The sequence below is a fragment of the Candoia aspera genome, chromosome 6 (assembly GCF_035149785.1).
Source record: "Candoia aspera isolate rCanAsp1 chromosome 6, rCanAsp1.hap2, whole genome shotgun sequence".
NCBI lineage: Eukaryota > Metazoa > Chordata > Lepidosauria > Squamata > Boidae > Candoia > Candoia aspera.
The window spans coordinates 15,610,954-15,625,700 of record NC_086158.1 but is presented as its reverse complement, the minus strand read 5'-3'; the positions used below and the strand labels follow the sequence as shown (position 1 = coordinate 15,625,700).

Here is a 14,747-nt window from a genome sequence, read left to right as displayed (position 1 = left end):
CTGGGGAAGAAGTATGAACTGAAAGATTGAACAAAAAAAGTAACTATCATAATCGTATTATCTTGTCCAAAGCTAGGAGTCTAATCATTTAGATTCCCCAAAGGAATGGGACAAAATCTCATTTATGCTCTTATTTGAAATATCTTGACCCAAAAAATAAAACAAAAACAACAAAATAATCCCCACACAAATATCCATAAAAGCAAAAAGATTTTACAAAACTTAGCCACTCTATGGTTAGGGCCTCTCACACAAAGATTAAAAATGGTACATTTATTGTGCTCTCTTGCATCAGTTTTAAGCGATAACTTTGTAACAGCAGTTCTCAGCCTAGCCCCCACAGATGTGTTTGATTACAACTCCCACCATTCCCAACCAACATACCCATTTGGCTTGCTAGCCATGATCATGGGAGCTCCAGTCCACCACACCTAAAAGACACCAGGTCAGGGGAATCTGCCTTACATCATACTATACATTCGATGCTGGTAGGCAGACATCATTAAAACAGATACTCTGTTTTCATTTTTAGACCTGTCTCTACAAACTGAGGGTCAAAGAACAAAGTAAAATCATTATTTTTAAAAACCCTAGGGCTGATTCTATCACAGCTTAATTTGAACACCTCAAAGAGATTTATTCAGCTAAATCTCTTAAGCATTGGTCCTTTTCTGCTCAAATAGTGTTGCCTTCTTGTGATCTTGAATAAACCTGCATTCTGAAATCACAATGGGAAAAGTGTGTCATGTTCTCAGAATATGTCTGCATGAGCAGGACTATCATCAGAGAAGAAAGCAACATGATCCACAATGTCTTCTTCACCTGCCTTGATGGTGTAACTCTGCATGTTCCGATGTCCTTCAAAATTTAACAAATCTTGGCATCAAAATAAGCACCAAGTGCCCTTTCGTTACCAGTTCATCATGGAATTTCTGTTCAGGGTCATGAAAAATACTTGGCTACTTCCCCCTGATCTTACTGATGCAAAAAATACCTGTTTGGAAAGAAAGCATTCTGATTAAATTTAAATGGGAAAACCATCTTGTCCTCCCTCCCTCCCACACATATACTTAATCAGAAGGACACAGAGACTTAATTGAAAGTGTCTGTTTAGTTCCTCCACCTGTTCATTAGTTTCTTTAACAACTATGTCTGTTGTTTTCGCCTTAAAAGACTCAGAATAAGTTTTTAAAACGAGTCTCCATGCGCTTGGACCACAACTCCTAGAATTCCAAAACAGTATGTGATAGGAGCAGAGGATGAGTTCAACTAGCCCCAGATGTGATGACGCAGCTAGCTCAAAGCCGAAAGGACGGCTAGCGGCCGACGGTGCTGGTGGTGAACGGTGAATCCGATGTTCTAAGGATCAACACACCATTGGAACCTGGAATGTAAGATCTATGAGCCAGGGCAAATTGGATGTGGTTATTGGTGAGATGTCAAGATTAAAGATAGACATTTTGGGCGTCAGTGAACTGAAATGGGCCACTTCACATCAAATGACCACCAGATCTACTACTGTGGACAAGAGGACCACAGAAGAAATGGAGTAGCCTTCATAATTAATAGTAAAGTGGCTAAAGCAGTGCTTGGATACAATCCAAAAAACGACAGAATGATCTCAATTCGAATTCAGGGCAAGACATCTAACATCACAGTGATCCAAATATACGCCCCAACCACAAATGCTGAAGAAGCTGAAGTAGAGTGGTTCTATGAGGATCTGCAGCACCTACTGGACAACACGCCTAAAAGAGATGTTATTTTCATCACGGGAGACTGGAATGCTAAGGTGAGCAGTAAATGACACCTGGAATTACAGGTAAGCATGGCGTGGGAGAACAAAACGAAGCAGGACATAGGCTGATAGAATTTTGCCAAGAAAACCCACTCTGCATAACAAACACTCTCTTTCAACAACCTAAGAGACGGATTTATACATGGACTTCACCAGATGGACAACACTGAAATCAGATTGACTACATCCTTTGCAGCCAAAGGTGGCGGACATCTGTACAGTCGGTAAAAACAAGGCCTGGAGCTGACTGTAGTTCAGATCACGAACTTCTTCTTGCACAATTTAGGATCAGACTAAAGAGATTAGGGAAGACCCACAGATCAGCTAGATATGAGCTCACTAAGATTCCTAAGGAATATGCAGTGGAGGTGAAGAATCGATTTAAGGGACTGGACTTAGTAGATAGGGTCCTGGAAGAACTATGGACAGAAGTTGGCAGCATTGTTCAGGAGGCGGCAACAAACTACATCCCAAAGAAAGAGAAAACCAAGAAGGCAAAATGGCTGTCTGCTGAGACACTAGAAGTAGCCCAAGAAAGAAGGAAAGCAAAAGGCAACAGTGATAGGGGGAGATATGCCCAATTAAATGCAAAATTCCAGAGGTTAGCCAGAAGAGATAAGGAATTATTTTTAAACAAGCAATGCGCTGAAGTGGAAGAAGACAATAGAATAGGAAGGACAAGAGACCTCTTCCAGAAAATTAGAAACATTGGAGGTAAATTCCAGGCCAAAATGGGTATGATCAAAAACAAAGATGGCAAGGACCTAACAGAAGAAGAAGAGATCAAGAAAAGGTGGCAAGAATATACAGAAGACCTGTATAGGAAGGATAACAATATCGGGGATAGCTTTGACGGTGTGGTCAGGGAGCTAGAGCCAGACATCCTGAAGAGTGAGGTTGAGTGGGCCTTAAGAAGCATTGCTAATAACAAGGCAGCAGGAGACGACGGCATCCCAGCTGAACTGTTCAAAATCTTGCAAGATGATGCTGTCAAGGTAATGCATGCTATATGCCAGCAAATTTGGAAAACACAAGAATGGCCATCAGATTGGAAAAAATCAACTTATATCCCCATACCAAAAAGGGGGAACACTAAAGAATGTTCAAACTATTGAACAGTGGCACTCATTTCACATGCCAGTAAGGTAATGCTCAAGATCCTGCAAGGTAGACTTCAGCAGTTCATGGAGCAAGAATTGCCAGATGTACAAGCTGGGTTTAGAAAAGGCAGAGGAACTAGAGACCAAATTGCCAATATCCGCTGGATAATGGAAAAAGCCAGGGAGTTTCAGAAAAACATCTATTTCTGTTTGATTGACTATTCTAAAGCCTTTGACTGTGTGGACCATAACAAATTGTGGCAAGTTCTTAGTGGTATGGGGATACCAAGTCATCTTGTCTGCCTCCTGAAGAATCTGTATAACGACCAAGTAGCAACAGTAAGAACAGACCACGGAACAACGGACTGGTTTAAGATTGGGAAAGGAGTATGGCAATGCTGTATACTCTCACCCTACCTATTCAACTTGTATGCAGAACACATCATGCAACAAGCTGGGCTTGAGGAATCCAAGGCTGGAGTTAAAATCGCTGGAAGAAACATTGACAATCTCAGATATGCAGATGATACCACTTTGATGGCTGAAAGCAAAGAGGAACTGAGGAGCCTTATGATGAAGGTGAAAGAAGAAAGGGCAAAAGCTGGCTTGCAGCTAAACCTGAAAAAAACCAAGATTATGGCAACCAACTTGATTGATAACTGGCAAATAGAGGGAGAAAATGTAGAAGCAGTGAAAGACTTCGTATTCCTAGGTGCAAAGATTACTGCAGATGCTGACTGCAGTCAGGAAATCAGAAGACGCTTAATCCTTGGGAGAAGAGCAATGACAAATCTCGATAAAATAGTGAAGAGCAGAGACATCACACTGACAACAAAGGCCCGCATAGTTAAAGCAATGGTGTTCCTCATAGTAACATATGGCTGCGAGAGCTGGACCATAAGGAAGGCTGAGAGAAGGAAGATCGATGCTTTTGAACTGTGGTGTTGGAGGAAAATTCTGAGAGTGCCTTGGACTGCAAGAAGATCCAACCAGTCCATCCTCCAGGAAATAAAGCCAGACTGCTCACTTGAGGGAATGATATTAAAGGCAAAACTGAAATACTTTGGCCACATAATGAGAAGACAGGACACCCTGGAGAAGATGCTGATGCTAGGGAGAGTGGAAGGCAAAAGAAAGAGGGTCCGACCAAGGGCAAGGTGGATGGATGATATTCTAGAGGTGACGGACTTGTCCCTGGGGGAGCTGGGGGTGTTGATGACCGACAGGAAGCTCTGGCATGGGCTGGTCCATGAAGTCATGAAGAGTCGGAAGTGACTAAACGAATAAACAACAAAATGTGATAGGAGACATCAAGCTGTGGAGGAGTTTTAAATATTAGTTATTATATTAGGGAAATACAATTAGTGCTTGTCCCATTCAAATTGCTGGTCAATTCTACAATGGTATAGCCCTTCCTGTCCCTAACCCAGCCCTGAATTAGTTACATGATTATAGGCACATGACTCAAGAATACTATTTGCTTCCTCCTAATGAGAACCTTATTGCATAATGTTATTATGTAAATTGGGTTTTGGGGTAGAAAAAGAGAATTGCAAGGATTTTCACCATCTTTAGAAGGCCTGGTTTCTTGGGTGTCTACTTTTGAAAAAGAAGCTTTTTTTCTCTTATTAATACTTTTGAAGAGAGAATCTGATAAAATAATGAAAGCCCTTTGGATTTTTTCAATGACTGAGATTAAACAAGCATTAGGACACTTTGGGTGTGACAGCTATCAGTAGGATTTAAATATATACAATATGTGTAGTGGAATAAACTCTCAATGTTTCACTTTTCATATTTGGAAGTTATTTGTACAGTCCCCTTTGCAGTGCCCTTTTTCTCTTATGGAATGAAGACACGTTTTCAGAATGTTTCGGGATACATGGAGAAATATTCCTTTGGGGAAGTGGTAATCAAATGTTTCATATATTTCTTTTTATTAAAAAAAAGAAAAAGCTTTGCTGCTACTTTTAAGCAAAATAAGCTTTTCAGATGTGTGTCATTAGAAACTGTGCAACACTGAAACACAGAATGCAGAATTTTAGACTTTGAATTGACCCATGAGAGGTGGAGGGGGGGTGGATGATGGACGGCCCCATGTTTTTGCAGTATACCTTCCAAATAACAAAGCAGATAGACTGGCCTTTTTCAAATAAATGTTTGAGGGACGTAAGATCTTCAACACATAGAATTCCCCAACAAGCATGGCTCTTTGCTGAGAATTCTGCAGTTGAAATCTACACATCTGGAGATTGTGAAGTTCAGAACAAGAAAGTGTGAAGTTTTGGGGAGAAGAATATGGACCCTCTGGCTCCTCCAGATGTTTCAACAGTATAGAATAGATGTTGCTGAACAAAACTTCTCATAATCGGTCACCACTGGCCTTGTTAGGTAGGAATAATGAGTTAGAACACTTGAGAGCTGGAGGCTCTCCACCTGTTTTAAGGAATCAAGAACATTTACTCCATGCAGTTAGAGTCCTGAAAATAGACCTACCTTATCATTTCTTTCACATAGAAACTTTAACCGTTGTGCACGCTTGTGCATAAATACTCCATCCAAATGTCCTGTCTCCACTGATCGTATTTCAATAGCTTTCTCACCCCAGCCCATAATTTGATTGGAGTGAATATAGGCTTGTCATAAAAACAAACAAACAATCCATAAACATTTGGTAATACATTGATCAAAAACATTTGGAAAAAAGCAAGTTTTACCATATATTATTCCTAACAGGTATTACTATTTACAGTGGAAATGTCATAGGGTGGAAGCTCAAGACACCAATCAGCATCCCAGTTCCATAATTGAAATACACGAAAATAACCAATTCTTGCTTACCTCATTGTAAATATCTATATATCTATATCTCTCTCTATGTATGTATATCTAAGGAGAAGAGGAAGAACTGACATACCCACTGAAGTGGGCATTTCTCCCCATTGGAGTACCACATCTTTTGTTATGCGTCCATAGGTATTAACGTATACCCCTTCATCCTCATAGCACACAAGCATTTCCATTCCATCCGTCTTGGGTAAGATGACAATGGCATGAGGTGTAATATTGCCCTGAATCTGTGTACAGAACAGAATACCCCCCCAAACCAGCATTAAGTCAAGTTTTCAGGGTAAGAAGGGCCAACTTGCTTTGGTATATGTCACTTCCCTTTAGAAAATAAGTAGACTAACACAGAGCAATCATCAGCCCAGTGAAATGTTACTTATATTATATGTACTTCCAGGATTACTGACTATACACTAGCTATGTCTTCTGACAGGCTAGTTGCTTACCAGAGCTATACTATGGTCTACCCATAAAGCAGAAAGTTTATCAAAACTTTTATGACAAACTATGAAGAGCTCTGGGAATAAATGGGAAGCTTCTTACAGCTCAGGTTCAAATTAAGCTCTGTTTAGTATCTGAGGCATACACTTGGATATATTCAAATTTAAATCCATTGAAACAAGCAGGGATATTCTGGCTTAAGTGGTTCTGCTTAATTGCATTTTATATTTGATATGTTATTCTACTAGTTTGCAAAAGCATGTTCATAGCAACTTGTGGACAAAATATACTTTAAACATTCTTTAAATAATAAAACAAAATTAAATATCCAACCCAATTAAAAATTGAAAGAGCACTGAACAGCAGCATTAAACATTAGCAATCATGTCGCTATAAATGGAAATAGCACAAAGAGTCTTCTGCAGCAGGACATTCCCAAGCTACAGCTATCATAAAGACACTCCAGAGATGTCTACAGCTAAATCATTTCTTTTGATGACAGAATTTGAAACAAAGACTCTCCAGAGGGTATAGATCAAATGGTTAATAATTATAGCTAAATGATGTCAGATTGTTTCCTGCCCATCACTTTCACAAAAGTGACCACAGAGCTGCCTCAGACTTACATGAGATGGTATGTAGATATCATAAGAATTGCCTGAATCTACATCAATAACATGAAAACCAGTATGTGACCCAAAGATGACTTTCAACCTCTGACCTTCTTCTACCGTGAGGTCAACAAGCAATGGTTTGTGCTGAAGATCTGCAAAAGACTTTTAAAATCCCCTCAGTGAATTTTTGAGAGAAGCAAAATAAGTAAATAAATATCCAAATAATTAGTATTCAGTGGTAACATAGTGACAATCTGACATTTTCCTTTTAAAAATGTGCTCTTCTATTTCTGCTAGTTTACAGTCTCTGCAGATATAGACATGATTAAGCCTTTTTTCACAATGATATATTACAAGAAGGTCTAAAGTTCCACAGGAAAATCTGGCTCTTTACTTTTGAGGATTTTTTGAGAGTGAGGCCATTCCACACATTGGATGAGCTAGAGTGTAAAACCCATAAAGAAAACTCTACTTTCCAAGGGCCACCAAGGTGATTTATCTAGTATGTTCTGATATATAGGCTGGAGAGGGCAGAAAAAACTTAAATTCTGCCCCCTACCCCTGGCTGCAACACTTCTATAGTTTTGGTTAAAAACTAAAGAGAGAGGGGATTTCAAGATCAAAGGGATACCTAGTGTAGGCCTAAATAGGAATCCCCTTTGGGCTCTGATTTAATCCAAGTAGCAGAAGGTCTTGAGGGTTGTAATGTTACTTCTTCTTTGAGATGAGCACTTCAAATCCCTCACATTCAGATCTTAGATTAACTAGGCTGCACACTTTCATTATTTATTTGCTTTTAAATTCCTTAATGAAGAATAACAAAATTGTTACAAAATGTCAGAAATGGGACACACCCTAGATAAAAATGGCTCAGTTTTACCAAACTGTTATAAATACTCATTTATCTCTTTCAGATGTACACAGATTGTGGCAGAGTAGTTTGGCTCACTGTCCTACCTCTTGTCCTAAGATGGAAGTAACTATCACTTAAGTTTTAAATCTATTGTCTGAGTATGTGGACTGTGATCTTTGTAAAATCCAGGACATTATTGCATTGCTTAGTCTTACAGACATTCAGATGTATATGCCGCCCCATGCAAACATGGCATCCAGTCAGGGCATGGCTAGCAATTTAACAATGGCACAGCCAGACTTGGTTGCTAAGACAGTGTCTGACATGGGTATGAGAAGCATCTCTAACAATTCTGTAGGGACTTTCTTAGCAAGGGCATGGGTTCAAGTTATTATTTGCTATAGGTAGCTAAATAACAGATGTGAATGACAGATATTCTTATCCATGAAAAAAAAACATTAATAAATGTATGAGTAGTGCTATTTTTTTTTTGTAACAACACAAAACATACCTTAAAAGCCATAAACTTGTGATAAGGTTTAGGAGCCCAAGCATATATCTCTACAGCATTCTTTAAGGCAATCACCAAGAACTTGATTCTCTCATATTTCACTAAAATTGAAATAAAACTAAAATTTTTAAACATCCTATTTACATAGACTGAATTACAAAACTGAATCATTTTCTTTCTCAAAAAAGAGTACTGAAAACCAGTTTTGGAGTAAGTTCTTCATAAGCCTGGATGCTATCCTCTATGCATAAGGGCAGCCATCTAAATTTACTTGTGTACTTGTGACTTATATGACTGCCATACCTCAAGCAAGCAAATTTAAGATGGCAACATGTTTCCAACCTTGACAGTAGTTAGAGGAGACCAATTAATATAAATGCAGGTGTTTGAAGAAAGGCATGTGTATAGCTGGAAGAAAACTGGATTTAAGTTGAGAGAAGTAATTTACCATATGACCCTATCTTTAATATTCTTGCAGTAAGTAATATATGATTTAAGGCTAGACCATGGTGATCAGAAAATATTGTTTCTGATAATGAAAGTAATTTGCTTTAAATAGTAACTTCAGTGAATTAGATTTAGCCAAACTTAGAGTAAGTCTATTGAAATCAACCAGTCAAAAAAAAATGATTGTGTGGATCCAGTGCAATGCTTTTGACAAATTTGTTGATTAATGCTTTAGGGAAACTGGGGAAGTAAGACCATGCCTGCCTATTCCATTCATGGCCCCAGTTTACATATATGAATTGCACATGACACTGGAACACAAACCTATCCATAACAAGTCCAATGTGTGCATGTCCAATCCCCATAATAGCAGCTCCTGTGAATCAGGTAGGGGATAATTTATCCTATGTCATCATAATCAACGTTACCACCAACCTTGTTCCAGATAACTATTTCTGCAATTGCTGGTTTAGCAGTATCAAGGCTTGTATGGAATATTTAGTGATCGTTGTCTGTGCTCTCAAGGGCACATCTTACTGCTGGGACAAGTAGGGTTCAGCTTGAGAATGTATACAGGCCCCACATGGCTTTTATATGGCAGGCATGCTGGTTTTGTGAGTTTGCTTGTTCTGCACCCAAGAGAGCTTCCATCTGAACTTGTGTAATGGATTTACACTTACCAACTTTATAATGGATGCAGCCTTCCAAATCACCTACAGTGATCCAGCCTTGTTTCTTTTCTACTTCTGGATCATTGTGCAATATTCTGTTTCTTAACCATGAAAGGTAGTAAACTCGTAGCTTGTTCTTCTTTCCTGTTGAGACATGTAGCTCATTTTTCTATCAAATACATATAGACTCCATCAACTATGTATAATATTTTTAATCCATTTGTCTTTTCCTGTATCTTTGTTCTGTTCAAGCAAGTTAATTTGGGGGACATTAATTGCATTTTTATCTACATAAATGCAGTATGAGTGGTGCGTATTATTTCATATGATATTTATTTTCTACTATCTATCTATCTCACCCAAATGGACAAATCCTTTTGGAATATTTTACAAGTATGCTCCTGCTAGTCTTTGTGAATACTAAAACGTTTTATCACCATGTATTAAAAACTGTCACTGTTGGCTTCTCTAGTGCAGACACAGCCAAAATGATGCCCTCCAGATGTTATGGACATCAACACTGTTCTGATCCAAGGACTTCTGGGGGAGGTATGGCAAAATGAAGATATTTGATTGAATTAAAGATTAAGGCTGTTAGAAGTAAAAGGAAGAAATATAAAGTTGGCTTATTTGATCAAGGTTAAAATAAGACTTTTTTTTTGCAAAATTCTGGCAACCTTTATGGACTTTTCACTGACACCAGGATTGAAAAGTTGATGTTTTATGGATTTGCTTATAGATAAGGGATGGGATATGGGATGAATAAATATTCATTTGTAACCCTATAGGGAGTGAAGGGTTAATACATTTGTTTATACTTGTGATGAAGGTTGGAAATCACTTCTTTATATATTTCTTTTCTTTTTCTTTACTATATTTTTCTTTTCTTTTTCTTCTTTCTTTTCTTTTTCTTCTTTCTGGCACTTTTTATTCTTTTTTCTCTTTGCTTCTCTTTCTCTAAGTTTAGTTTGCATTAATTTTTACTGTTGTCATCAAAATTCTTAATAAAAATTATATTAAAAACAATCACTCTTCTGATCCAGCTAGCATGGCCAATGGCCATGGATCCTGATAGCACCAGTTTGCCTACTGCTGTTCCAGTGGGCAGTAATTACAAAAGATTATATATTGCTTTGTGAATATGAATGTATAATCAGTTTTCTGACTACTTAAAGTTAGCAAGAGAGGAAGAAAGGGAGAATTTTCAGTGAAGTAAAAAAAGCCCAAATGGGTTAGTAGTCTAAGATCTCCTTTACTAGTATGCTCTGAGATTCCTGCTAGACGAGTCAGAAGGGTGAAAATCTGGCAAAAGAACTGAAGAAACAAGATCTGTTGAGAGCAGAATCTTTCAGGACCCTGGAGAGAGCTCAATCTGATCTGGCAAGCATTGAGTTTCAAGGCCAAACTATGCACTAGGGTTGAGTGAAGCTTTGAGTCAAGGGTTCCATTAGAAGATGATTTGACCAAACAGAATCTTCAGATTAAATCAGCAAATTAATTTAATCAGGTCCCTGTGAATTGATCCAAGGATTTCACAGACCCTTGTGTCAGCATATATTACTTTTGAACATAAATAAGGTGGTGCATGCATTCATGTGAACCAGCTTCAGTGGTTTAACATGTCATGTGTGGTGGATTTCGGCAGTGCCGCTGGTTCTCAGGAAGGAGGGAGCACATTCCAAGAAGGGGGAAAAAGTAAGAGGAAACATAGTCCAGGGGGCAGTTGTGGGAAAACCAAGAGGTTCAGAATAGCCCCGCTCTAGAGCTTTCCCAGGTTATTTCCCCTTAGGTTAGGCAGAGTAGCTTTAGTCTGGGAAGATTCTGTCTGTATGGCATTAGGAAATAAAGAACTGAAGTTTGGCTGGATGGGTTTTTTGTCGTTCTTGGGCTGGGCCTGACACATGTGAGTATACCTTGCCTGTCCACTGCTTAATGAAAAACAGACTCCACCAAGAACTATTTGTTTACATTTCTGAAGCCTCTGGGACACTGTACATCCACCGCTTCCCTTTGACAATGGCTTGGTTTCCCAATTCATCTTCTGTGCATGGAACAGATTAAAAGATGCATGGGTGATGGTGTTGAAACTCCCATTCTTGTTTGAATGAAAGGGCAATTAGAGTCCAAACTTATGCTACTCAGCACTAACACAGAACAATCCAGTCCCAATTTTCTTTACTAGCTTCTTTTAATCAAAACCTGCAAAATCTACCTTGGCTTTCACTACAGATGCAACTACAAGCTTAGAAGACACCAGGAGCATGATGTAGACTTGCAATTATACCTGAGATAGTTACAAGGACATTGAGGCCTTCTAATACATCCATTTGTTGGAACCGTCTCCTATTGATGAGATTGTACACTTTTCCTTGTCCACTCCGATCCAACAGCATAAGCCCATTCTCGGTTCCTACCAGTAAATTTACACCTGCACAAGGGGAAGGAGGAGATGTGAGGAAACAAAAATTGGGGTCACTGTGCATCAAAAATGACAAAAGAAGGGAAAGTACAGTTGCTACACTATAGTTGACTAGCCAATCAATTTATTTTTTGATAAGGATGAAAATAATATTTAGGAAGCATTTTTTATTGTTTTTAGAAAACACATGACCATACATTTAACAGTTTATTGTCCCATGAGGCAAAATGGGGGAGGAGTGCCTCTTAAAGACAGTTTTTGAAATCTGGAGTTTTTATATGAACTTGTATTAAAAAATAGTATAATCAGAAATATCTGTTCACATATTAAACAGGGGCATCTTAGTCATCTTGAACTGAGGGCCTCATTGTTGGCCATATACCTTATTTGCTTAGGGAGATAAATGAGGAAACCTGCGGTCCTCCAACTCTCATTGATTTCAGTCAACATGGCCTATGATCAAGAATGAAGGAAACAGTCATATAAGACTATCTGGAGGACAACAGATGCACCTTCCCTGCCCTGACTTAGGAATCCTTTCTAAGATTCATTCATTCATTGTGTGCCTTCGACTCATTCTCAACTCCTGACAAATCCCTGTGGTTTTCTTGACAGCATTTTCTGAAGTGGTTTGCCATGGCTTTCTTGTTCCTAGGGCTGAGAGAGAGTGACTGGCCCAAAGCCATCCCACTGGCTTTCATGCCTAGGGCCAGAGCAGAACTCATAGTCTTCCAGTTTCTAGTCCAGGGCCTTTAACCATTATACCAAACTGGCTCTCAAGATTCCTATTACTGGACTGTAATTGATACTCTAGTATTGTAGAGATCTATATCAAGAGAAGTAAAAAAAATTCTAATTTCTCCTCAGAAAAGCAACCTCAGTTGGGTGATCTTGGGCTACTAACTCTCCTTACTTCATAATAAATAAATAAGGGAGGGAGGGAGGGGCTGGATGATGAAAGAAGCAGGTATGGGTCTTCAGCTCCTAATTCTCTCTCCTTAGATAATTAACTTAACCAACCAACCAAATAAATGTGTACAGAGCTTGGCTATCCTTGGATACAGAATTATTATGCATTTTTAATCAAGGATTTTTCTATGCTTGAAATCTAATACTTTCACCCTCTAGCTGCACTTCTGGAATGGACCTGAGCCTTGCTTGAAAAGCACACAAGAATTTGAGATCTAATGATGTTATGGAAGGAAGTGATTTCTGGTTTTCCCCATAAAAATCATGGAGGATGAAATGTATGGGAAACTACAAGTTATGCAGTTGAAAAGGAAGCAAAACTATGCACTGTGTGGCAGAAGTATATGAGTGTTTGTGTGGAGGGGCATGTGTAGGATGCAGTTCTTAGGTACTAACATCTCCTGTTATATACAAACTGTATCAGAAGAAAATACATACATACAGAGATCTTCCATTTGAGGAGAAGAGGGGCTGACTAGACTAGGTTGCTGTAGCATATGCATGTTTGTTACCCTAGATAGGGAACTTCAGTGACTGGGAGCCAGGCTAGCTTAAATAGCAGGCTAAACAAGAAACCGTGGTTTAGAAGCCACCTTCATGTAACCTGCTAATCAGAGACAACTCAGCCACTAAGAGTTCAGGGAGAGACTGTCTGAACTCCTTTTACATCTAACTGCATTTTCTCACACTAATTGTTCTTCTACTTCAAGCTGTCATCCTCTACTCTTCCTATTATTTTCTTCTTAACCTGGTGACTACTATTTTCACATAAAAATCTCTGTGGGGGCAGATATTTATAAAATCATTGTTGTATAAAGAGGCTAGAATGTTGAACAGACTGCTGTATTAAACCACGCTCCTCTTCTACCAAAGCCAAGGAATTGTAATTATTGCAGCTCTTGCCAATTTTAGGAAATTCTCCCTTAATATAAATTATATTAAATTATATGGCCTCCAAGTATTCCAAATGCAGTATCAGTAAAACCATAAAACAGTCTCAAATAGACGAACTGTTTAGACTTGATGGATTCAGAAGGTCATGGTCTACTTAACATCTTAGTATCTTGCATGCCCATTCCGAGGTATCCAGCCAGAGCTGCAATAGAAACACTAGGCTAAAATCTATTATCTTTGGAATGTAAGTATTTTTCCTCTTCCTCTCTTTTATCATGCAGATTTCATTTCTACTATTTACAGGGGAAATGAAATGTATACCCCATAAAGCAGCACACAGGATTTCCGAATTGAAGCGTTTCTTGTACTTTCGGATCTCTGGGGTATCACTATGAGGACGAATGTTGGTGGGGTTCACATTTACTACAGAAATTTTTCTTGCTTCATTAAGTTTGGCCTGTTCTTGTCTCAGCAGCTCACTGGTAAATAATGCTGAAAAGGGAAAACAAACAATAGCAGCTTTGTCAAATATGTAACAGAGGGATTTCATCAGATTTTAATTATATGATTCTGTAATAGTATAGGTCTAGGATTCCCAGCATAGCAACCAATATGGTAACTGGACATATCGTGACCCTGACTATCTACATTTTAGTAAATTCTCTTTAATTAAAAAATGGAAAGCTGGTATGCTACAAGCCAAAGACCCAACCCTAACCCAAATGTGCCCCCATAAACTTTCTTGAATATTAAGAATAAGAGGCAGATGCAGCTCAATCCTTTGTTTTGACATTGACCCACACTAAAATAGGTGAAAGACAAAGGGCATCCTAGTTATGTTTGCTAAGGCAGCCATTTTATGAAGCTCTCAAGACTTTCTTTGTTTCCCTCCCTCCCTCCCTGACGATTTATATGATGCTTCAATCACAAAGTGACTCTAGGCAGCCTACACAAGAAGATTAAAACATCAAGTAAGAATAATAACTAAAAATAACAAAACAGAATCAGCAGAAGAATACATGGCACACATCAAGGAAGATAACCCTAACACACACACATTTCCCACAAATTACCATCAGGGATTAGTTCATTCTACCCTACCCCAAGGCCTATTGAAAGAACCAGTTTTTTATGGTTTTATAGAAGCCTAACAGGGTTGGACCTATATGGACCTCAAGGGGTA

The 14,747-nt window shown here is 38.7% G+C and overlaps 1 protein-coding gene across 2 annotated transcripts in view; it reads right to left on the bottom strand.

Annotated features, from left to right (window-relative positions):
* Nucleotides 1-258: 258 nt before the first annotated feature.
* Nucleotides 259-14,747, bottom strand: part of TNIK (TRAF2 and NCK interacting kinase) — a 295,901-nt gene continuing 281,412 nt past the window's right edge. For both annotated transcript variants that reach the window (XM_063306445.1, XM_063306444.1), the window contains 8 exons: nt 13,886-14,056; nt 11,567-11,710; nt 9,292-9,426; nt 8,165-8,265; nt 6,813-6,962; nt 5,816-5,975; nt 5,395-5,534; nt 259-994 (listed from right to left, as the gene is read on the bottom strand). In XM_063306445.1, the coding sequence (XP_063162515.1) occupies nt 911-994; nt 5,395-5,534; nt 5,816-5,975; nt 6,813-6,962; nt 8,165-8,265; nt 9,292-9,426; nt 11,567-11,710; nt 13,886-14,056 (1,085 nt within the window). In that variant the 3' untranslated portion in view covers nt 259-910. The remainder of the gene's footprint in view (nt 995-5,394; nt 5,535-5,815; nt 5,976-6,812; nt 6,963-8,164; nt 8,266-9,291; nt 9,427-11,566; nt 11,711-13,885; nt 14,057-14,747) is intronic.